This window comes from Pseudoliparis swirei, chromosome 5 (assembly GCF_029220125.1).
Source record: "Pseudoliparis swirei isolate HS2019 ecotype Mariana Trench chromosome 5, NWPU_hadal_v1, whole genome shotgun sequence".
Taxonomy (NCBI): Eukaryota; Metazoa; Chordata; class Actinopteri; order Perciformes; family Liparidae; genus Pseudoliparis; species Pseudoliparis swirei.
Window position 1 is genome coordinate 24,670,973 of NC_079392.1, and position 25,809 is coordinate 24,696,781.

Here is a 25,809-nt window from a genome sequence, read left to right on the forward strand (position 1 = left end):
TGGCAGTTTGGACCAGATATATAATGTTTTAATGTATTTTGCGTGTGTTTCTTTATAGGTGACACACCAAGACACACATTGACATTTGTCTTTTAAAATAAGAATAAAGCAAACTAGAACGGGCACTCGGTAGAGCGCATACCTTCGCATATCACACGATTGGGCATTGAATTATGAACATGTTGGCATTAGTTGCATGCCAATTGGATACAAATTGGTAAAAAGAAGATTTTGACCTTTTCATGACCTTGGCCTTGACCTTTGACCCGATCGATCCCAAAATCTAATCAAATGGTCCCCGGATAATAACCAATCATCCCACCAAATTTCATGCGATTCGGTTGAATACTTTTTGACTTATGCGAATAACACGCATGCACGCATACACGGCGATCAAAACATAACCTTCCGCATTTTCAATGCGAAGGTAATTAGGAATGTCCCAGTAAGTCATGATGGATGTTAGACACCAGGACCCAGAAACAGAAGCAGCTAAATGGAATTCAGCCACAGTAAATTGAATTATTTGCACCTGAGCTTTTACTAATGTGACACATACAAATGTATCTTGTGAAATCACATATATATATATAGTAGCTTATAGCTGTACATCTTAATTAATAACCTTAACATGAAGAAGGAACCAGGGGTGTAGCAAGGATTTAGGCCTCCTTTTCACAAGGAACCACATTTCTCTTTGCCACCTTTCTAGCTGTGGGCACCTTGAATTATCACGACCTGTCAACCACACAGGCTGGGAAAAAAACACCAGTGTCACCCATTATGTGTCCTGGAGAAACCATTAAAGCCTTAATTTACCATTTGCCACCATCTTGGCTTTTACTCGAGCGTGAAAGTACCGGTTAGGAATGTCCCAGTTGGTCAACGTGAGCCAGCACGCACAACATCAGGACCCCGAAACCGAAGCAGCTAAATGGAATTCAACCATCGTAAAAAAAAAACTTTGAACCTGCGCTTTTACTAATGCGACACAGCAAAATGTCTCTTGTGAAAAGGGCCGATAAGCGGTCGAGGCCAGGACGTATCGTGAAAGCCAGTCGTTAGAAATGATGCGATATAAATCGACTACGCTGCTGTATAAGCAGATGTTTATTGGTCTCTGTTTATTGTACCCAATTTTTTTTTAAAGCATATAGAAAAGCAAGAGTTTATAGTTCAACTGTTAAATGTCCCGCTCAGTGCCTGCAGTAAATAGTACATGCAAACCATCCTTTAATAAGCAACTTTAAGGATTCTTATTAAAATGCTTTATTGTATGTGTTTGAATGCAGAAAGACAACATATGGTTATCAGATTGTTGAAACCCTCAAATACCCGCATCAGCCTCTAAAGTCCAGTATTAATTTGGATAAACTGAATGTAATTCAAGTGACCATTAGAGCGTTTTCTCGTCACTTAAATGCAGTTAGTTTTCTTAATCCCAGTTCTATTGAGGCTGAATGTGTTGAGCTGCTTTGTGTCAGAAGGTAAGAGGCTTTGTTGTGTGTATCAGTGATGAACCAGGTGTGCTGGGTATAAGTACCCTCCTCTCAGCTGTTGCTTAGGCCGTGGACTTCAATATAAGACGAATGTTTTCAAAATTATGTACAGCGCAGGTAAAAGTAACGCTTTCTAAATTCTGTATTTATTTCGCGTCGCTGAAGTTAATTTGACGATCTTCAGAGCTGCTTGCGAGAAGAGAAGTTAGATGACATGACGAGGTCCATTTTGACTGGCTTCATGAATAAAGAAGAGACGATGAAGATGAGGGATGATTCTCAAATCGAGGTAATCGCTTCTCATTTTGGAAAATCAACACATAATTTATTTTGCATGCTTTTAAAACACTGTTCAACGATAATTAGATTGAGCTTTGTGATGAACATCTGCATCATCAACATAGAGACGAGTGCTAATATATAAATGACACAATGCTATTTGATAAGGTGTTGAGGATGCTAATGGTGGGTTTGTACGGTCATGGAAAACCTGGAAAAGACATGGAATTTTAAAATGGTCATTTCTAGGCCTGGAAAAGTCATGGAAATTTGTTATATTCACATGTTCATTTACGTCGAGTTTAAAATAATTCATATGTTTTTGAAAGGAAGACTCAAATTATAAGCTGCCAAGTCCAAACAGATTTGCACATAAAGGATAATAATTTGATTAAAAGAATAAACATTTATATAAGTGTTTCTAAGAATAAACATGTATAGTAATGTTTATTCTTTTAATCAAACTATTGTCTCTAATTCATTTGTTTCATTTAAGGTATATTGTATGCTTTGTAATTCTCATTGTATGAATACTACATTTTCAAAAAGTTTTCATGTACACACCGAGATTTCAGTTTGGTCATGGAAATTTGGTTTAAAGTCATGGAAAAGTCATGGAATTCCATTGGTCAACATGTGTACGAACCCTGTAATGGTGGGTGGACACGTATGGCTGGCTAAGGCTTCCTGTTCAGGCTCTGGGGTCTTAACAGCGGTCCGTCAAGCTGCGTTCACTGGTCATCATGTTCACTGTACATCACAGTCTGGGGATTTTCATTGTCCGGCGAGGAAAGCGCTGACTTCGACAAGACCTCAGGACGGGCTCGTGAATCAATGGGCTGTCTGGGGGGGGGGGGGGGTTACTAGAGAAGCTCATCTGTATCGGAGGAGGAAAATGCCTGTTTTTCTTTGGCTGCAAGATGGGGGGGGGCGGGATTTCACAAGCTAGCGTACCTTCACATGCAACATGAACAGCCTCAAACAGATGCATTATCGACCCCGCCTCCATCCTGCCAAATGCATTCAGGTTGTCGGTTTACGGACAGTTGGCATTCACCAATCTGTGCATTGTCATAGCTCAGAGAGCAGTACGATATAAGGTTTATAAAAGCAACGGACGAGACGTCTTCATAGCACAACGAGATTTGTCGTGTGGGTGAAGGACTGAAAGACAGCGCAGAGTACATTACATTACATTACATCACATGTCATTTAGCAGACGCTTTTATCCAAAGCGACTTACAATAAGTGCATTCAACCTAGAGTTCAAACTAAGAACAACAAGAATACAGAAAGTAACATTTTCTCAACATAGTCAAACAACAAAAGTACCACAATAAGAGCTATTTAAGTGCCACTGAGTACCTCATGTTTCTTTACTTTCAACACACTAACATCTGTTAGCTTGTTACCCCATTTAACCTCCGCTCGGTTCATCTCGGAGTCGGCGAATGCTGCGGGTCGAGTTGGTTTTGAATATTACTGAGGCATGGCCTGTTTGCAATTATGCCCGTCGCTGATGCGGCACTGCTGCGCTATTCTATTAGGGAGCATTAGTGCTGAAGAAGTCCCGTTAAAGAGAAGCAGTCGAGTCGATAGCTCGCAAAGACATCTTTCAGTTAAACAAACGAGATGTTATTTGGCTTCCAAAGATACAAAGGAAAAGGAAAATATCCAGAAAATATTCAGAAAATCATCCACTTTCTAGTATAAATTTGTAACACTGTAATCCATTATTCTCAATTGTAGTTCCAAACATCTACTTTAGTGTAAACCGTGTGTGATTTCACTCATTAATAGTGGTGATGTCACCCATTGGATTGTGGATTGCCGTAATAATCGGCATCATGGATTATGGCCGTTGCCATCTTGACTTTTTGCAACCGGTTAATAGAAGTGACCACATTTGAAATGCGGTGGAGGTGACGTAGAGACGCCATCTGGCAGAGTCCTCGACCTGTCAATCACAGTCGGCATGCTGCAGCATGCTCCGCTTCATGGGATATTTGATTTTAAATGGACCATAATGTACGAAATAGACATCATGCTGTATTGAAGAAGACTTGAAACTAGAGATTGAGACCATAAACTCATGTTTAACATGTTTACTGAGGGAACAAATCAAGAGAGACATAGAGTAATTTTCTCATAGACTTCTATACAATCTGACTTCTTTTTGCAAGAGAAGTCGCCCCCTGCTGGTCAGTAGAGAGAACGTACGTTTTTATCGACAACTACTCATCAGCTCCACTCGAGTACTGTTTTGTTGTTCTTTATTTTAGCACATTAACTGCATTTAATTCGTCAATCTTCTTTTGTGCATTTCTCACAGAGCTGCGAGTGTCTAACCCATACAATTTCGTACAAGCAACAACAAAACCCCAGAACAGGAAAAAGAAAAGAAAAAAGAAAACAAAGAAAAGAAACATAATAAAAATAATCATAAAGGCAAATAATAATAATAAAGGCAAATAATAATAATAATAGTAAAGGCAAATATCGTACGTGCAACAGTCTCATCGCCGGATGTCAAGTCGAAGCTAATTAACTCAAACGTGTCGCGCTCCAAATGTTTGTTGTTTTTGTTTTTTAGAAAAGGAGAAATTTGCACGGTTCACATTTTCTAAAAGTCTACATTAACCCTCCTGTTACCTTCGGGTCAATTTGACCCCATTCAATGTTTAACCCTCCTGTTACCTTTATATTTACTGACATATTTTACCCGTGGGGTCAATTTGACCCCAGCAATTAAAACCTCCAGAAAATTATTAGAATTAATATTGTTTTCCAAGTTTAAGTGTGAGGTACTTTATGTTTGTTTGTTGACTACCTAAATAGCCCTTTAAATATATAAAAAAGTTGATATTTCTTATATGTTTGACACAGTAAAAAACAGCCTGGGGTCAAATTGACCCGAATGAACACCGACATTAAACATTGAATGGGGTCAAATTGACCCTAAAGGTAGCAGGAGGGTTAAAAAGTGTCTGATGACTTCGATGTAAAGGTCCTCGGATGCACGGAGCTCGTTGCGAGTGTGTGACGTTCACAGGGGAAATATTTCGGTTGCTTTAAGGATGATGTTGACCGAGAACAGGACCGTGTAGCCCTAACTCTCACCTTTGACCTTGGCTCCTCTCCTACCTCCTCACCTCTTACTGATCCCTTGGGCTCAGCAACTCATTTGTCACTCTCCATCCGTCTATTCCTTTCTCAGTTCTCCGCTTTAGGCAAGGCCGGTCAGAGTTGCCGACGGAGGCGCACAAAGGGTGTTTGCCTTCTGTGGAATTTGCCATCTCTTTGCTTCCTCCTCGTTAGTTCTTCAAGGTCTCTCGCTCTTTGCGTGCCCGGTGGCCAATGCACAGGGCAGGCTTGTCAGTGTATGCTCAGCTGTTGTTTGTCCTTGTGCTTTTTGTTCAGATTTTCTATTTGTTTTGAAATTGTAGTGCGGAGATGAGTGAGGGTGGGGGGGGGTGAGAGAGTAAATACAGGAGCTGGAGACATGAATAAGGAGATGTGAAGAATCCCAGGCTGCATGCTCTTATCGCCATGGCGACTTTGCAGCTGTAAAGGGGTTGTCTGCGCCTGCTGGTTGAGGCTCAGTTCATTTCTTCTACGCTCAGAGGGGAAGTGAGGCCCGCTGTTTTCAATTAGGAGAATTACCGTGCCCACTGCGCCGGCTAGTATAGTTTCATAACCGGCAGCACCGGGAGCATAAAGCAGTCGAAACCCATCTTCAACACCCACATGGAATTAGAGTTGCTGCCTGCTTGGGGCTCCAGTGATTGCACCTATTCTGGTGACGAGGGAAGAAGGGAAGTTTCTCTGCAACAGCAGCAGGGAACTACGGTGATTGCCAAGCTCGTACTGGTACGACGGAGCTGCTTCGATATGATAGTCACGATTAATATGATAAATGTTGAGATCGCGAACACATTTATTGCAGCAAAATAAGACTGAAACTAGAACGGGCACATACCTTCGCATATCACAAGATTGGGCATTGAATTATGAACATGTTGGCATTAGTTGCATGGCAATTGGATAGAAATTGATCGCGCTATGGTAAAAAGTAGATTTTGACCTTTTCATGACCTTGACCATGACCTTTGACCCGATCGATCCCAAAATCTAATCAAATGGTCCCCGGATAATAACCAATTATCCCACCAAATTTCATGCGATTCGGTTTAATACTTTTTGAGTTATGCGAGTAACACGCATACAAATAAATAAATAAATAAATACACGGCGATCAAAACATTACCTTCCGCATTTTCAATGCGAAGGTAAATATGGTTCTTCTTCACCTTGAATTCAGTGCATTTTCGTTACTCTTCTACCGTGCATGCAGATTAAACGTCTCCATCGCTGTGGTTCATTCCCAAATCGCACATAATATTCGATGGGTTGTCCGGCCCCAGCGGGCAGCAGCACTGCTGCCTCACAGCAAGAGCGTCCTGGGTTCCAACCCGGAGCTTCTCTGTGTTTGCACGTTAGTCTACGTTTGGTTTCCTCCTCGCGTTTTCCCTCCACAGTCCTAAAACATTCACGCTAGGTGAAGTGGAAACTCCAAATTGCCCGTCGTTAATGTGTTCGTGTACGTGTGTGTGTGTGTGTGTGAGCCCTGGAATAGACCTGCACAGTGTGTACCCTGCTTCTCGCTCAGTGGAAGCTGATATAAGCCTCCAGATAACCTTTTAAAAAGAATTGATTTATGAACAACTACTTTTCATTTTCAGACAGCGTGGCACCAGTCGACGGAAAGCTTCTGTGTTGGATTTACCGCTCTGGTTGGTCGGGTTTAGATAGATAGATATACTTTATTAATCCCCAAGGGGAAATTTGTCGTCACAGTAACAGCACCAATAAACTAAACACACGAGAATAAAATATAAAATATAAAATATAAAAAACAGGGATGAAAGAAATAGATGTATTCAAGTAAAATATAAAATACAAAATGAAGTATATATATGTATATACAATGAAACATATATGTATTTATATATACACACACACAAACAAATATAATACAATGACTGTGCAAAGTATACAAAGTAAAATATAAAATACAAAATAAATTATATATGTATATATATATATACACAACATATATGCATACACAAATATAATACAATACTAATGACTGCAGTGTAAAATTAAATTAAATATAACAATATTAAATATAGACAGAGTGTGCAAAATGCAAAGTGTATGTGTGTAGTGTAAATGAAAATGAAATGTGTGTGTATGTGTGTAGTGTAAATAAATGAAATGTGTGACGTGCAGATCAATCACATCAGGGTTTATCTCGATGGAAGATTTACTGACACGCTCTGCACCTACTGCAGTGACGTGCTTTTGATTTCTCAAACGGGCACACTGATGTGGAAGCAGAGCTCGCCCGTCATCTCAGGCGAAGCTTTTATATAATCAGCAGACTCCTCTCCTGAATGCATACGCATGTAAGGAAGGATGGTGAGGATAATGGAGGGGGAGCCATATTAAGGGGAAGTCTGTAGTGCACAGTACAGTTTGACCTATGAAACAGAATCATTATCATGTTATAATATTTTTACATAGCTTTTAATGCTTGTCATCGATTCCACCGGGTTGGATTCAGCGCAAAATCCAATCACGCAGGTTCACTAAAAAACGTCTGCAGCTCAGACTCCGGGAGCAGAGCTTCGCCTCGCTGCTCCCCGCTGGAAGCCAACGCCATCAGCACGCTGCTGGGGGCCGACGCTGTATTGCTGGGCCCTGCACAGGGGGAACCAGAAGCAGGACCGACTGGAGCAGATTGTCGGACCCCTTCTGTAGTTAAATGAGAGGTTTTCTAAAGGGAACCAGAGGGGAATGCCACAATCAGAATTCCTACTTTCTGCATTTTCGAGGCGATTTCAATCATACATATATTCTGAATACGCACAAAATCAAATCTTCACTCATCTCCAGTCACAGAGGGATATCCGTCTCCTCCATGTTTTGATATCCTGGGGTCGGCTTAGAGAAGAAGCCTCGATTTCCTATCCAGTTTGGAGCTGCATGCTTTGCTATTTGCTGCATTTTATTTTTTATTTACAAAAGGCAGCTGTTGCTGTTTTTCTGTGCGTATTCATTTGGCCCGAACAGTGTGCGTAAGAGATAGAGGCAGCTTTCTGTAAGTAGGGGCGGTGAACGATACACCAGGAGCTGAGTAACCAACCGTATACCTGAGGATGCCACAACACCAGATCGTCTGCCCTCGCTGAGTGTGTCCCTACAGATGGAAGCCTGCAGAGGTGACCTGTGTGGTGGAGCATGTCTTAAGTTTAAGGGGCATGCTGGGATAATTGAAGTCCACATTGCTGTCGTCTGTTTGTGAATGAACAGTAAGTCCTGATTCTGAGGAGCACAGGAACTCAGGAAAACAGTCCGGTGAGTCGTTTGCACCACAGCTTTGTGACAGTTACACATTGTTAAGTATATATAGGAATAACAGCTCGCTGTTTTATTTGTATTCAGCTCGGCAGCCCGAGGTGTCAAACTAAATCTGCAGGCGTGTGCGTAGATTTTTCCGCGCAGGTACGAGCGACAGTGACTCCACACTGTTCCGCAACTGTGCTCCGTCTGTAGCTCGAGCAGATTACCCTCCACTGAGGCACCGGGATGCCGCTGTCAGCAATAACAGGAGTCGGGCTGATCCCCACCCTGTTTATTTGTATATGATCCACTCCCATGACTCCCGACGCACTCTCCTCCCCTCTCCTCTCTCCTCTCCTCTCCTCTCCTCTCCTCTCCTCTCCTCTCCTCTCCGTAAAAGGACCTTTTGTTTCTCCGTGTTTTTCGAATTGCCCTTTATCAGGGTCACTGAGCTCGGTTCTGATCCGGAAGCTTAGCGGTGAAAAACATACTGAAATTCCGTAAGAGTTCAGAGCACATGTGTGCCAATTGACGCCCGGAGAGCATTGTTGCTGCAACCCTGCTCTTCTCCTCGGGAGCAGCGAGACACTCTTGACACATCAGTCCCGCCATATTAATATTATCACAACTCTTCTCCTGATGTTTCGTACCGACGCAGACGGCATCACATTCAAGCAGGCGTCTGCATTTGCTGTTGCATTGACTCCCGAAGGTGTGTGTGTGTCCCTGTGGTGTGTGTGTGTGTGTGTACACACTACTGTGATATTCTGTCAGGTCTCGGCCGCACTGCTAACACTTTTCTTCTTGCGTCTCCCCACTTTCCCCAATTTCCATTTCAAACGTCCGCTGAGCTTTCAGGTTTCTCCGAGGGGAAAAGGAATTACACTTTCATAGCCACCTGTTCCACCAGTCTGCTCCGCGATCTGAAATATAGATGCAAATGTTGCAGCCTCTCCTGAGCGGCGGAGAGATTTAGGCCGGAGCTTGTTAGCCGCTGTCGGCCGCTGCCAGGCCAATCATCTCGTCCACTTCTCCCTGACAGTTTGAAAGCTCGATGGATCAGGGCGGCGGAGGCAGACGCGAGTGAAGGCAGGTCTGGCATTTTAATAATGTTTGCAATTGTATTTGCCCTTTACCAGAAATACAGCCGTTCCCTCCATCAAGGACGGTGTATGAATTATTCAAAGGTCCTCCAGATGAGAATCAGAGCCTTAATACAGCGGCAAACAGTTATTTGCTGCGTAACGGGATAGTGGATATGCGACATGTGGGCGTGCCCCACTGGCTAGCTCACCGCCACCAGCTCATAACCGACCGGCTCATAACCAACCGGATCATAACCAACCGACTCATAACCAACCGGATAACCAACCGGATCATAACCGACCGACTCATAACCGACCGGATCATAACCAACCGACTCATAACCAACCGGCTCATAACCAACCGGATCATAACCAACCGGATCATAACCAACCGGATCATAACCAACCGGTCCCGACCGACGCCGTCATCATTTAAACTCTGTTTCAGAACTATTTGCACTGTTAGCTCCTCCCGCCATGTTGAGAGCCGTTGAGTCAATCGATACGCTCCGGGTTTCATACGAGAGAGTATTCTTTGTCACCGTTTCCCCCGAGTGTTGAGTCAGAGCAGAGACAGCCAACAACCCATAAAACCAGACAGACGGTCTATTGTCCCCCACCTGTCCTCATCCTTATAATCCAGACAGTTGGAGAGAATGGGATTGGGATTAGGGATAGTAGAATAATAGCGACCATGATTTAACTGGATTTACATCTTGCCGTCTGTCTGCTCGTGTGTTTGGGTGAAGCCCGGTCAACTGGGGTTACGCCAACGAGTGAAGAAAGGGGTTCCAGCTCTGAAACGGATGGATGGATGGATGAATAGGTGGATGAATGGATGGATGGATGGATGGATGGATATATGAATAGATGGAAGAATGGATGGATATATGAATGGATGGATATATGAATAGATGGATGAAAAGATGGATATATGAATAGATGGATGGATGGATATATGAATAGATTGATGGATGGATGGATATATGAATAGATAGATGGATGGATATATGAATAGATGGATGGATGGATGGATATATGAATAGATGGATGGATGGATATATGAATAGATGGATGAATAGATGGAAATATGAATAGATGAATGAATGGATGGATGTATTTCTCTTGAAAATGGGTATCGGTTACCTTGTATGAAAAGGCGCAGGCGAGCATCATTTAGCATTTGTCTTTTTTCCCTGTAATCCTTAAGTGGCAATTTAAACTAAAATGTCAATAAGTGAATTTAAAAAAATGTTCTTCCTGAAAGTGAAAAGCAAAAAACCTCAGTGCTATAATTGCATAGAACTTAATGAGAAAAGCAAATCTTTGAATCCTTGAGGCTGTGACGAGCTACAATTGATCACAATCGCGTTCTTTGACTCTCTTGTTGATTTCTTGTCTAGTTGATTGAGTTTTATAAACAACATACTATTAGACACTATTACTACTAGATATTAGACACGACTAGAGCTCAGACAATTAGTGGCTTTATCGATTTGTGGTTCAAGAGAGGAACTTGATTTGCATTTCTAATTTCTTTCAATTCCCTGGATCCAGCTTCTCATTTTTCCTGTTTCTATGAGAGTAAACTGATTTATTTATTAAATTAAATTCTACTGTTTGTTGGGGGGAAAAAATAATTTAAACATAAAGATGAAATTGTGACCCGCATGTCTCACTATCTCCTAACAATCAACGACAACAACAACAAATGAATCTACGAAGAAAATAATAACTCGCCGCCCTGCAGTTCGTAAAGACTCCATTTGTAAAAAAGGGAAAAAAGCAGCTCGCCTGAATGCAAACTGTCGCTGCTCTGCATCTCTCATCGCCCGGCTCCCAGCTAAACGTCTCAAAGGGACGGGGTTTTTTTCGAAGCCAGGAAGCTTTTTATTAAGACCGCCATTGATCGTAACGGATGACTTGGCATCGTGAAAAGATGTCCTCTCCAGCCGCTGCTTCCGCCACACGTTCACTGTATTGTACAAAGTGTATGATATGCACTGACAGCAGAGGACGGAGCACCCCCCCCCCCCATCCTCCAGCTCTGTGCACACCGCTTTGTTCAGTAAATCAGAGGACTGCTGAGGGGAAATGTACTTTGCAGATGAGTGCCGGCAGCAATACGCCAGTTTAAGACGTGTGTTCAACCATACTTCCTTCTGTCGTCTGCATGGAGCTGACATTACTCTGTGTGTGTGTGTGTGTGTGTGTGTGTGTACATGCATGCAGAATAAGGATTGAGCTGTGAGCATATTATTCTGCCAGGGTGCAGTAATTGCGAGGAACCCTCAAAGCCTCTTTTGAAAAGCTTGGCGTTTGGAAGTCGATGACTCCCTAATTATTAGCGTCGACGTCCAAGTAGCCGGCCGGGCACTGATCCAGGAGGAATGGTCATTTCCAGAGGAGTTATCGACACGCTCGGACGCTTACTCAGATATCCATCCACACCGGAGAAGAATTTGTATGTTTGATCGTGAATTAGTGTTGGGTTGTGCTGCATTATTCTGAAAGAAACCAGGATACCGTGACATGAAAACCCTTCTATCCATGTTTTATTTATGCGTCCGCCTTCTGCACAGAAGTGACTCGAATCACATAAGAGGTGGTAAGAAAAAACAAATGGGATTTTTGGAAGAATAGTTTTTTGGTGATGGGCATTTGAAGTGAATTCCATATTTTACGAGCCTCGAGAGATAACAGCTCTTTTCGCTTCCTGTTCGGAGTTCTACTTCCGGTTTTAGACTTTTCAGAACAAGAGCCTTAACAGGAAAACAGCCACCATCTCAAGAGAAACACACTCATCCCATAATAAAACCATCTCATTCGTACCATCAACATCCTATAGTTATGAGAACAATAAAACATCATACAATTAACCTTACAGTTACAAATATAATACAGTGATCATACTTGTCAATGCTTTTATAATACATTATTCAGAATATTCCTCCCTAATATCCGCTATGTAAATTATCTTTCTATATGCATTATTTAAAACGTAAGAGTTCCTTATTTACATGTGCAAGAGTACATAAAATCCACTACAACCTAACAGTACTCGCATTCATTTATTATTGAGGTCTCATGCCCATCTCTTATTGGCTTTGCCTGCCAGGAGTTAAATGAACAGGTGTACATCACATTATGTATTATTATTTTATTTGTACACGAACAGGTGGTGGTTATCATGTGGGTGCTCAGACTCCTTTTGAGGGACTTACTCTCCATTCTAAGCCTCATTTTTTACTTTACAGAATTGAAGGTGCTATTGATCCTCTTATCTAACTCTTTGCCAACATTCGCAAACAAGCTTAACTAGTCCTTTTAAATAGTATAAAGATTGCAAGTGTTGCGTCTCTGTTAAGTCCATTCTTGTCCAACATACAGCTGTTACGACAATAACAAGTGTTCCAGAAGCGACGGCTGTGGAAGAACTGTGCAGATGTCACGGTGTCTGGATATAATGACCGGGAGCCTGGAGATCATTATAACCGTGTGTGTGTGTGTGTGTGTGCACACAGAGTAAACATCACATTGATGAAGCCTTTTGTGCATTTACTGCCTTTTTTTTATTACTCGCTTTCCCACTCTGGGCCAGAGATGAGAGATCCACGTAAAACACACCCTCCCGAGATCAAGGGTGGAATTGGCCCGAAGACACTGACTCGGGATCAGTTTGCCTTCCCTCTGCCGAAACAGCCGCCATCGCTGTTGCGTAACTCTCCTGTGTGATGTGAACCAGGCTGAGGTTAACCCTGAATTAACATTTTAAACAACCACTCCTCTCGTCTGCGTCGCTCGCCACAAAAAAAAAACACAGACCAAAAGAGCCGACTGTATTTTGACCCCTCCTTGTATCGAGTGGGGTCGCCTTGTTAGTTTTTTCCCCCGACAGAGTTATGGATTTCTGCGGTGTCGTGTGTGTATCCCTAACAATTGGTTGATGCACCAGAGTCACTATATGTGTTGGATTGGTTTAGCCTCGAAGCCGTCGTATAGATCTGCTGCTGTTTTGTCGATGTAGTTTAAAAACAAATTATTTCAGAATTTAAGCGGCAATTAACTGCAGTGACAAATCCAACCCGCTAAACCGTGAGAGCGTATTGTATTTTTCTCGGTGATTAAACGGCAGCGATGCAAACACCCTTTTTTTTCTTTCTTCCAGCGCCTCGGTTACTGTCGGTTCCTCTTGGTACGTCATACGAGGCTGCTGCTGGTTTTATTCTGCCTCTTCTTCTGCCAGGCATGTTTGTGTGTGTGTGATGGAATATAAACATGAGGTCAGAGCGAATATATATTTGTTTATACATTTACTGCTTCAGGATGCGGATCGTAATGCATGTTACAACCGCTCAGTGTCACGGTTAAGGGGTTTTAATGAAAGTCCGCTGTAAATCATTAAAAAAATTATGGAGGGCAGAAAATGAATTAAGTATAAATAAATAAATGCAGGAATAAATACAGGAATAAATAAATAAATAAATGCTTAAATAAATGTATAAATAAATACAGAAATACATAAATAAATGCTTAAATAAATGTATAAATAAATATAGTAATAAATGTATAAATAAATACAGAAATAAATAAATGTATAAATAAATATAGGAATAAATAAATGTATAAATACATACAGGAATAAATATATAAATACTTAAATAAATATAGGAATAAATAAATAAATTTATAAATACAGGAATAAATAAATAAATGCTTAAATAATTGTATAAATAAATATAGGAATAAATAAATGTATAAATACAGTTATACCTAAACAGGATATGATTAAATAAATCTTTTTCTACATTTCTGTATTTTTTCATTTATTTATGTCTCTATTTATGTGTCCACATGTATTTTTTTCATTTATTTATGCGTGACATTTACTGTATGTGTCCTTGTATGCAAATGAGCTGGAGCGGTCCGAACCTCATTGTTAAACCGCATTCTTTCATAAAAAATGGGGGATCGGGGAATAGAGAGCAGAACTCTGTGACTTACATGTACAAAGATAAATAAATAAAAGGTACTATAGGGCTTGTAAAAGTCTGTGTCGACCGTGCGGCGGTTTCACATCCTGCGACAAACGTAGGGTTTGTGTGTGAAAGAATTACGCCGGTTCTTCACTTCACCTCCCGCGGCTCCCATCACCAGCGGGTAATGGACCGCTCTCTCTCTCTCTCTCTCAAAGGGGTGCGAGAGCGAGCCATTAAACCAGCGCATAGCGGGCCGGCTCGGCAACCGCCTCAGCCGGGAGCTATTTGATTTGCGCTGCTCTTATTTGTCGTTTCCGCGCCCTCGTGTCCTCTTTCCGAAGCACTTCCACCTGTTGAAGCTGCAGTAAACGGACGGGGTGTTAACTCTATCTCTCTCTCTGAAGGCTGAAGCCTTCATGAAATGTAAAAACTCAAATAGAAGCGCTCTCGTACCTTTATCGTCGTGACTCCCGCCTCCTGCTTCCAGGGCTCTCAAGTTTTGAAGACAGGCAAGCGTGAGATTTCCATCAGCACCCGATACAGCTGACCGTTGCATCGAGCCGAAAAGAGTTGTTGACGGGGGGTGCTAGTAACTATTTTTTTGCTCCAACCCAATGCGGGCAGACCGGCGTCGGAGCTCTGCAGCGGAACAATCGATCGGCGTATTGAGCACCCCTGCATTCAAGCATTAAATAGCCGAGAGGTTTTTTCAGCGTGAGGAATTCGATGTGTGGCGGGAGTGCGTGAGATACGACCGAAATGCGTGAGTCTCACGCTCAATGCGTGAGACCTGAGAGCCCTGTGCTTCTGCGTCTGAACCCTGTGATATGCTCTCATCGTCTTTATGCCCGTTGTTATCTCTTCAGTGTCAGGGGTTTCTCACTTGCTCTCACAGTCGGTTGCCCGTAATCATAACGCGATTACGTTTCAGGTCTGCCGCAAACATAAATTAAATGCACAGCATTTAAATGCGCGGCTCCTACTCGGACGCTCGCACATCGCTCTTCCTGCGTTAGCCGTCTGTCGTACCGCGATTTAATTCATAGTCGTGGTAATCGTGTTTTCACTGCATGCTGCTGAGGGGAGATAGAATATTGGAATATATTATGTAAATCCACAAAGGTCATATAAAGGTAAAAAGAAACGGTACGGCTGCATGCGCTTTATTAAAACAAAAATATATACTGGATATGTTAGGAGAAATGATAATAACGGGATTATCTCGATGTTTAAGGCTAATAGTAATTGTATTGTTATGATTTAAATCAATTAATAGCTTTGTTTCAAGTGAGATTAACTGTTTGGGAAAGGCCGGTCCATTTTTATATAAAGATTATATCATAGCATAAATATGCAAGTGCATTCTTTCAAAACGGAATAGAATTTTAAATCTTAAAGGTATTCGAGCGATAGAATTGGTATGAGTAAAATATCTAATAAATATCCTCAAAAGATAAATACAATGGACTCTCGGGGCTTTGTAACATGCGCAACGTCCAAGTCTTACGATGGATGTTTATTTTGGCGTCATGTCGGAAAAAGCTTTGCTGACATTGTTCTGTAAACAAACACGCATGTAAACAAACACACATGTCAACAAACACGCATGTAAACAAAAAATAATTAAAAAATCAAGGTCATGTCCAAAGCTCAAAATAGTGCTAAATAACGCACGATAGGTTGATAACGTAATTTAATTGATGATATTATTATATTGTTATGAATAATTATCATTAATAATGATATTATTAATATAAATAATTATGACGGTTGAATTTCTGAGTTATTATTTGACAAATCGTTCTGTGTTTCTGGTTAAACTGTCACGAAGTCCATCAGGGATGGAGCACATGTATGGAAACACACAGCCTGACTTATTCACTATACACACACATACACACACACACACACACATACACAAACACTGTGCCTTTAAACCTGTAGTCTCCACTAGCTGTCACAGACTCACACATATCCACATTGAAGACAGTCTTAACAGGTGCAGTCATGCGGAAAGGAAAAGATGTGGTGGCATTAAGATACGTGAGACACACACATACACACACACACACACACACATACATATACATGCACACATACACAGGGAACAGACACACCTGGAACGACAGGTAGCCAGCTGTTTACATGCATCCACACACATAAGTAGAATGTGACGGTGACAAGCAGAAGAGCCTCCTCTCTAATTATCTGCATTCCTTCATTTTCTTCTTCTTTTTCTTGTCCCTCAAATTTGATTCCCTCGATGTTCCAGCTCGGGAGCGTTGCCGGGTTCGCAATTGGCACGCTTGTGCTCGCTCATCCCCGTGCAAATGTGTGACGGGGGTGGGGGGGGGGGGTTAGAGACAGATAGCAGGAGGAGGGGGTGGCAGGCGAGCTGTGGCTCAGTCACATGGCCGTCCACGAGAGGCGGGCGGAGACCGGAGAGGCCGGCTATCAATCCAACCGAGTCGAGCTGCGCCGCTCCTGAGTGACACCGGGTCGTGCAGGTTATCTGTTAGCGGTTAGCGCCTCAGCTGGGGAGGGAGCTTCATTTATATATGGGTTTATAGACGGTTCGGAGCCTCCAGAGATTACAGCCAGAACGTCTAGTCTCCCCTCCTGTCATGCTTTGGTTGTTTTTACAGCAGACGTTTTGATATGCCGTGGTAGAATACACACACGTGCAACTATTCACACTGGAAAATGTGCTTTACATCATTTAGCTGTTTTATTTCCAGGGTCTTGGTGTATTAGTTGTCGATGGCTTTGTTTGCATCCAAAAAAAAGTCAATTGTGTTGACATGGCTTCATTACCTTCGCATTGAAAATGCCGGAAGGTTATGTTTTGATCGCCGTGTATTTATTTATTTATTTGTATGCGTGTTATTCGCAAAACTCAAAAAGTATTAAACCGAATCGCAATTTGGTGGGATGATTGTTTATTATCCGGGGGCCAGTTGATTAGATTTTGGGATCGATCGGGTCAAAGGTCAAGGTCAAAGGTCATGAATAGGTCAAATCTTTTTGAATCACATGGAATTTGGTGGGATGATTGGTTATTATCCGGGGACCATTTGATTAGATTTTGGGATCAATCGGGTCAAAGGTCAAGGTCATGGAAAGGTCAAAATCTTTTTTTTACCATAGCACGATACATTTTTGTCCAATTGGCATGCAACTAATGCCAAAATGTTCATAATTCAATGCCCAATCTTGTGATATGCGAAGGTATGCGCTCTACCGAGTGCCGTTCTAGTTATTCTTGTATTTACACTACGGTTAAAGGTGCTTTTTTGCAGATTTATGTTATGAAAGGTTTGATAAACTTTTGATTGTTACCTTCTTTACCTTTTGAGGGTTTTATTGCATTTGTGACAACGAGAGTTCTACTGGAGTAAAACGTAGCCGCACTTTAGATCTTGTTCTCTTCGCCTCCATGTGGGTTTCTCAGCCTGGTGTGTGTGTGTGTGTCGGAGTGGAGTACAGCATGACTCCGCCCGCTCCCATTTAGAACCGGGTTTTGGGGGCATCCCTACTTTAAAAATCGCTGAGAGCATCCAATTATTTTTCTCGATGGAAATGTAACGACCTACAAAAGCCGCGCTACGCTGTCGTAATACACGTGCATGTCGATTCATTACTATCCTGCAATGCACACAGAACATCGGGGGCTCATACAGTCGATGCAGAGATGGAATCAAATCCATCCGACCAGAATCGGCACTAATGCGACTTCTGATGAGGCAAAGTGAGAGAAAAATAGGAAAAGTAAACATCAATAAAACTCGTCTTCCCAATGAGAATTATTTTATCTCATCGGTGATATTCGTATCCTCACTTTTATTTCAAACTGCCGTTGACACGTCTGCTGTTTCTCTCTAAATTCCACCATCTGGGCGGCTGAGTGTGATGTTGGTTCTGAAGAAAACAGAGTGGGAATAAATCTGCCTGACTCACACCGTCTGAAGCTCTCTCTCTCTCTCTCTCCTCCCCTCATTATGTCTCCTTCCACTCTTTCTTTTGCTCATTTTGTGTTCCCCCTCTCTTGCCCTCCTGAGCCTCGTCTCCATTATTATGTTGAGTGGTCGACTATAATTATGCATCTATTTCTGGCCTTTCTGGCAAAAACACTCCTCTGATTGCTCTTCTGGCCCGCGTCCTGTTATTAGACTTTAAAAAACATCACAACATAACTGACGACTGCTGTGACTCTGAAATTTGTTACATTTGTGCCGTTTGCATTTGTAAGTTATATTTGGATTAAAAAGCCTGCGAAGAAGGAGAGCGTGTCGTGTACTCACACTTTCAGAGGCTCACAGCATGTTTACACTTTTCGCGTTCGTGTAAATGTAAAATGAAGGGTCTGGAAATCGATTATAAGGGTGTTCGGGATTTATCCGTCACTGTTTATGCATGTTTACGTTTAACCCAGGTTGCAGACTCCTGAAAAGGGACGTCCATGTGGAAGTGTCCTAAACTTGGCCACTAGGGGGTGACTCCTCTGGTTGTATAGAAGTCTATGCTTCATGTGTTAAAGCTGCATTCTCTCTACTGACCACCAGGGGGCGACTCCTCTGGTTGTATAGAAGTTCTATATTAATGACTCTACTTCTCTCAGTGAACATGAGTTTATGTCTCAGTCTCTAGTTTCAAGTCTTCTTCTATACAGCATGATGTCATCATTTAGTACATTTTGGTCATTTAGAGTCAAACAGACCGTAAGGCAGGCTGTGGTTTAGGGCGGGGCTAGCTTGTGATTGACAGGTCGCTCCAAGAGCCGTAAGACGGTGTCTCTGCGTCACACCTTTGCAGTCCAAATATGGTCACTTGTGTTCACTGGATGCAACAGCAAAAAACAAGATGGCGACGGCAGGAGTTCCTCTAGCTGACAGCCCCCCCCCCCTTGTGTTTGACACAGTCATCACAAGATGTTGGACCGCTGTGTCCGCCGTGTGGGGCTCTTCTTTGTCACTGGGAGCACTAACGATGCTGAGTGTCTCAAAGCAACTAACACTGTCCTCTCTCTCTCTCTCTCTCTCTCTCTCTCTCTCTCTTTCTCTCTCTCCCTCAGATGCTGCTGGAAGGAAAGCCTTCATCACAGAGGTGAGCTTCCATCTGTCGCTGTGATCATATCACGCTTCTCTTTTGAGGGAGAGGATCTCAGGCTGTTAATATTTGAGTCAACTAATCCTAATGTTCCTCGCTCAGTGCGTGAAGACTGGCAAGTCAGCCAAGACTAGAATGTCCCCAAACTATTTGAATATCACTTTAGTGTTCTTTGTCTTTGCCCAAAAATTCATCTTAATCCTCCAAATGTAGTGAATCCCAAAAAATATTAAAGAGAAAACATAACGCTATCAGTCAAATTCATCTTTTGTTTATTGCGCAAATTTTTTGGAAAATAAATGACATTTGAAATCCGAGTGTAGGGAGGTGGAGACCAAGTCTATGACCATATTTATTTTTAAATATCACGGTTCTCGTCAATACGTCAGTCAGTACGTCGTAACTCCGCCACGCACTCAAAATAGCAAGTGGGTGCGTACGGAAAGAATAACGCAAATTAAGGCGTACTTGTCGACGCAATCATGTCGTGCATTCGTACGGTTTCACTCTCTTCTAAATATTGAGTAAAAATCATCAATGTTAATTAAGAGGTACTCAAGTCGCTCTTCGTCTCTCCAGATGCCCTCATCCTCAGGCCAGCCCGGCCAGGGAAAGAAGATTGGCCACAGAGGGGTGGATGCATCGGGGGAAACCACTTACAAGAAGGTACTGACGACTCTACCACGATGTAATTGTAATAAGTCACTTTTGCCCCTAAAAAAACTGCATTTTAAAAGCATTAAATGGTAAAATGGTGATGGTCTTTTTTCCCCTTTAAAGTGATCCGCTCATTGACTGCGAGGGTTTAGAGAAAGGGCAAGTACTTTACTCACCACGTCCCCCCTCCCTCCTCTCTCTCTCTCTCTCTCTCTCTCTCTCTCTCTCTCTCTCTCTCTCTCTCTCCACAGACCACATCCTCGGCCTTGAAAGGTGCCATCCAGCTGGGCATCGGTTACACGGTGGGCAACCTGAGCTCCAAGCCGGAGAGAGATGTGTTGATGCAGGACTTCTACGTGGTGGAGAGCATATTTTTCCCCAGGTCTCTGCTGCACACACACACACACACACACACACACATACAGTTTGTTTCCAGTCATATTAATACTGGTGTTCTTCTGTACTTCAGTGAAGGCAGCAACCTCACTCCAGCTCACCATTTCCCGGACTTCCGCTTTAAAACCTACGCTCCCGTGGCCTTCCGCTACTTCAGAGAACTGTTCGGCATCAGGCCGGACGACTACCTGGTAAGACTTGAAGTGTGCGCAGCGTGCAGCGAGAATCCCTCGGGAGGAACTACTCTTTTTTTTGTTGCTTCGTTATGAAACTGTGGCGAGCCGCACAGAAGCAATTAAGTTGAATTCTCACCGCGCGGCGGCTCAACTTTCCCCGCGATGATAGAACAGGACGCATCGATCCGGCTAGCTACGGTGGAGGTGAAGCCCCGTAGCAGCTTAGCATCCACCCGGGTCAGATGGACTCGGAGGAGCGAGAGAGAGAGGGAGCGATCGAGCGGGATGTAAACAGGAAGGGAGGCGAGACCAGGAAGCGGCGAACGTAAACGCGGGAAGACAGGGGGGATAATTTAAAAAAAAGCAATCCATAAAGATGAGAACTGCGGAATGAGTGAGAGAGCCAAGAGGGGAAGAAGGACGAGAGGCCGTGAAACCACACGAGAAAAAGGAGAAGGAGGAAGAGGGGATGGTTGAAGAGAGGGACGGCTGCGTCTAACAGAATATACATACGCTGCTCAGTCAGTATGTCTGCGTGGTCCCTGAACGCATCGGTCCTCAACACCACGTGGAAACGCCCTGTTTTCTGCCATCTCGCTCAGCCGGCCCGCGGTCACTCGTCCCCACGCGTCCACACGTGCCGCGCCGACTCGTTCCTTTTTTAAATTTGAGGTCTGGTTACACTGAAGTTCTGCGTAGGGGGGACTTGATTTTCTGTCGCAGCTCTCGAGGTTTATGATAATTATGCGATTGTGGGTTCATATGATGTCGTGTTGAAAACACTGCAGTATTTCCACGGTCTGTTTTTGTGACTTTGGTCCTAACAGATGAAACTACGGATGTTTTTCTTCACTCCGACAAAAAGACCTGAGCTGTCCGTCATATTTACCCTCCTGGTGTAAACAAGACGAGCTCGTCCTTTTTTTTTTACCCGCCACTGGGACCATTTTCACATTTTTCCTCCGACTCCAAAGCTTTGAAATTAAACGTCAGGCTCCTCTGAGAGGAATGTTTGATAAGCAAAGCATTAGCACACAAAAAAAGCCGGCGGAGGCAGCTTCATGAGTTCACGCTGATGAGTTGCTTTAAAGCAGCGGAGAGAGAGAACGAGCTAATTAGTAGAGCTCAACATCATATCAGCAGGAGCCCGACGTGCAAATTAAAGGAGCTCAAATTTAAAAGCATTATCATTTTTTGACAGTTAATTGCATCTAATCGATGTACCGCTACTGCAGCATGACATGTTCTTCATCTCTCTCTCTCTCTCTCACTCACACACACTTCAGACCATTTTTCCCCCTGTGTGTTTAATGTATTTTATTGACCTTTATCAGAGTGTACATGCTGCTGGTTGTAACATGGAGGAAGGAGGTTTGATATGCTTCAACCACCTCGGATTTTTGTTCTAAAGAAAAAGAGAGAGAGAGTGACTCGAATGCACGCTGGCTGGAGTGCACGGATTTTAGGCGCCAAATGTAATCAGAGGACCAACGTTTTGACGCCAAGTGCGTCGTCATCAGACTCGCATTCTTTTATATACATCGTCCCCTAACTAGGAATTAATTCAGCACAGGCCGGAAAAAAACGGACGGGGACAATCGGCTGCGTGCAGGCCGGGTTACATTACATCATTCAAATGCATCAACAACACAAGTTAGAATGATTAATAACTCCATGAGTCCATTTAACATCGCAACGTCTTTTTTGTTGTTGTTTTTTTGTGTTTTGCTTAATACCAGATGGCTTCTGCATAAGTGATGTGTTTAAAGAGCGCAGGCTACTCCACTGCTGTCGCTGCGTTTAATGGTTCGACCCGTACTTTTCTCTCTCTCTCTCTCTCTCCCCCTCCCTCCCTCCCCCTTGTGCACCTGCAGTACTCCCTCTGTAACGAGCCTCTGATCGAGCAGTCCAATCCCGGAGCGAGTGGCTCCGTCTTCTACCTCACGAGGGACGACGAGTTCATCATCAAGACCGTGATGCACAAGGAGGCCGAGTTCTTACAGAAGCTGCTGCCCGGATACTACATGGTGCGTGTGGGTGTGTTTGTGTGTGTGTGTGTGTGTCAAAGTTAGATGAAAACTCAAATACCTTGCATTTCAGCTGTTGTCGTTGTGTGACCTTAAAGCTACAGTCGGTACTTTAATACAAATAACCTTTTCATGGCGCTCTGGTATTATTAATTTTTGTCCAAAAGTATTGTTAAATCATAACGCTCTCATGATGTGTTCAAATGTAATCCTGTAAAATGTAATGCTGGGCAAGACACTTGAATGAATCCAGTTGTTTGAAGGAGAATATAAAGATGGCATTAGGCCCCGTTTAGCTAACATTAGCTCTGAGAATCTTATATAGGATATAATTAAAAATAAATTAAAGTCCTCCACAAAAAATACAATGATTTATTTCCTACTCATATCAATTTGTGTGTTTAAATGGTAGCTTGGGGCCTTGTTTTCAAATACAGTTCTTAGAAAGAAAATTTGAATCGGACTTTAAAAAACATTTTGTTCCGAAGAGTCATTTTCGAATCCTATTTTTAGATCCCAGGTTTGTGTAAGACCCCGGAAAACATCTCTCCTCCGAGCGTGACATCCTTTTTCAGACGAAGCGGACGTGACAACGGCTCTGACCCCGGGCCGTGACGCTGGCCGATGTGTTTCACATAAGCCTAACAGAGCTTGACTTGCCCCCCCCCCAAAAGACCGCTGCAGGAATTCATCTAATCGTTTCGGGGAAGTTGAAGGCCGGCCGGAGCGTTCAACGGGAACGTTTCCGTCGTTTTGAAAACGCTCCTGAAGTATTTTCAGACCATTAACGGGTCTGACGAAGAAGGGGTTTAATGAAGGCAGAGAGATTCAGGCTCATGTGCGACGGCTGTAGCCCGAAGCCGGAGCAGGTGGACCGAGAGAGAGAGAGAGAGAGAGAGAGAGAGAGAGAGAGAGAGAGAGAGAGAGAGAGAGAGAGAGAGAGAGAGAGAGAGAGAGAGAGAGAGGCAAATCAAGCCCACGCCAAGATAAACACGGAGTGGAAACCACACCAAACATAATGAAGACGGGGACAATTTCAAAGACGTATCATCAATGTAGTGTGATGACATATTATGGCTTATGTAGATTAAATACATAATTCTGGAGCTGGGCGGCGGGCGGGTAACATTAGGTGTTGGGCTGTGGGCGGCGCTCAGTGTGATGTAACAGCTGCTCTCCCTCCTGCGTGTACGCCTGGTCCCCCCCCCCCCCCCCCGCATTTTAAATATCTTAATATCACTCTCCCTGCTGCCATAATTTATTTCCCTTTGTGTCTCGTCATCGTGTTTTCATGCCCGTACCCCCCCCCCCTCCCCTCACGTGTCTTTGTTGTTATCTCGTCACCACTCTGCCCTCTTAACATTGACAGAAGGGCCGTGTGTGGCTGAGGGCAGGGGATGATCTTTCTTTTTCTCTCTCTCTCTCCATCATTCATTTTTCCACTCTCTCTACCAGATCCCCCTCCTCCTCCTCCTCCTTATGAAGGTCACTCCCACATGTGCTGAGCCTTTTAGCCACACGTCCACATATTCATCCTTTATCTCTCCTCTGCTGGTTCCTCTTTCCTCTCTCCTCATTTTTTACTCCTGATTGGTGTGTGTTATCGCTCTACGAGCCTTTCTCTCTCCCCCCCCCACCCCCATTTCTCTAATAGCACTGAGCTGGCTCTGGTCCCACGGTCAAAGACGTTTTTTAACTGAGCACCCATCTCATTGGTTTGGATTGACGAGTTCAGAACAGATTGGTGTCTGAGGGGAGAGTAAAACATGTATTGTTATTGTATTTTTCTTTTTGTCTTCATTTAAAGGCACAATGAGAAAAGATTTATCCGTTGCTGTTTAGAAACTTTGTGCACGCCAGTAAGTGAAACCCCAGATTTTCTTGGAAATGTTGTGCAATGCCTATACATATTTCATAGATGGACCAGATATGTGTAACACTATTATGGTTAATAATTGGTTTGTAAAAAGTCTATAAACATTATCTGGATCTTGCTATTGTAAAAGAAAAGAAATATACTTACTAACGATTTGTTTGTTGACAAATTATTTGATCATCAATAACAAATACAGTTTAGAAAATGACGTGTGCAACAATAATTTATTAATACATAATTATGCTATGATACAATATACATAAATAATAAATTCATTATTTAATATTACACAAAGTAAAAAGAATTAATAATTCTGTGGTTTGAAAACAGTAAAAAAAAAAAAATCAATTTCATTATGAACTAAAGTTTAATTAAATATCAATTAAACAGTTAATAATGAGGGATCTATCAAATACCATTCGGTGTAACCACTTCCGATAATCAATGAAATGTCAGAAAATAGATTTTTTTTAATTATTTCTCACAGCGACCTAAAATTTAAGGTGAAACACAAGAAAAGCCTCAAAGCGTTCCAGTTGAGACCCTGAAGCTGAACATGTTTTGCATTAAATGATGAATTATTACGTCTGATGACTGATCACAGTCTGACCGCCTCCGTGTCTCACAGCACTGAGAGGTCTCCTGTTCCCTCTGTTATGTAACGTGGTCAGATAATGAATGTGTCCTTGAAGCCAGTGTGGGCACATTTGTTGTTTATCAATTAACTCAACGTATCATATTGCAAAAATGTTTTAACCCTTTTCGGATCCCATGAAATGAAAACTGATGGTGTTGTGTTCTTTTCAACCAAAAAACGATATTTTTCATGAAAGCGCCGACCTTTTCTCCTCCTGTAAGGTGTCAAAAAGACATTTATGCATTTATACGAACTAAATCCTGCTGAAGACCATTTTGCTTTCTCCCTCTCTCTCCAGAACCTGAATCAGAACCCTCGCACTCTGCTGCCCAAGTTCTTCGGCCTCTACTGCGTCCAGTCGGGCGGGAAGAACATCCGCGTGGTGGTGATGAACAACGTCCTGCCCCGCGTCGTGCGCATGCACCTCAAATACGACCTGAAGGGCTCCACCTACAAGAGGAGAGCGTCCAAGAAGGAGAGGGAGAAGGCCCGGCCCACGTTCAAGGACCTGGACTTCATGCAAAACCTACAAGAAGGACTGATGCTGGACCAGGACACTTACAGCGCGCTGGTCAAGACCCTCCAGAGGGACTGCCTGGTGAGTTGGATGGAGGGTTACGCTGCTGCACTTCTATTGGATGTTGAGATAGATGGGCGGGGCAGATTGTCAGGAAATACATGCAAGTA

At 42.9% G+C, this 25,809-nt stretch overlaps 1 protein-coding gene across 5 annotated transcripts in view; it reads left to right on the top strand.

Annotated features, from left to right (window-relative positions):
• Nucleotides 1–25,809, top strand: part of pip5k1ca (phosphatidylinositol-4-phosphate 5-kinase, type I, gamma a) — a 45,762-nt gene that overhangs the window by 1,092 nt on the left and 18,861 nt on the right. For all 5 annotated transcript variants that reach the window (XM_056413880.1, XM_056413884.1, XM_056413882.1 and 2 more), the window contains 6 exons: nt 19,319–19,350; nt 19,933–20,019; nt 20,262–20,392; nt 20,480–20,597; nt 22,457–22,609; nt 25,421–25,720. In XM_056413880.1, the coding sequence (XP_056269855.1) occupies nt 19,319–19,350; nt 19,933–20,019; nt 20,262–20,392; nt 20,480–20,597; nt 22,457–22,609; nt 25,421–25,720 (821 nt within the window). The remainder of the gene's footprint in view (nt 1–19,318; nt 19,351–19,932; nt 20,020–20,261; nt 20,393–20,479; nt 20,598–22,456; nt 22,610–25,420; nt 25,721–25,809) is intronic.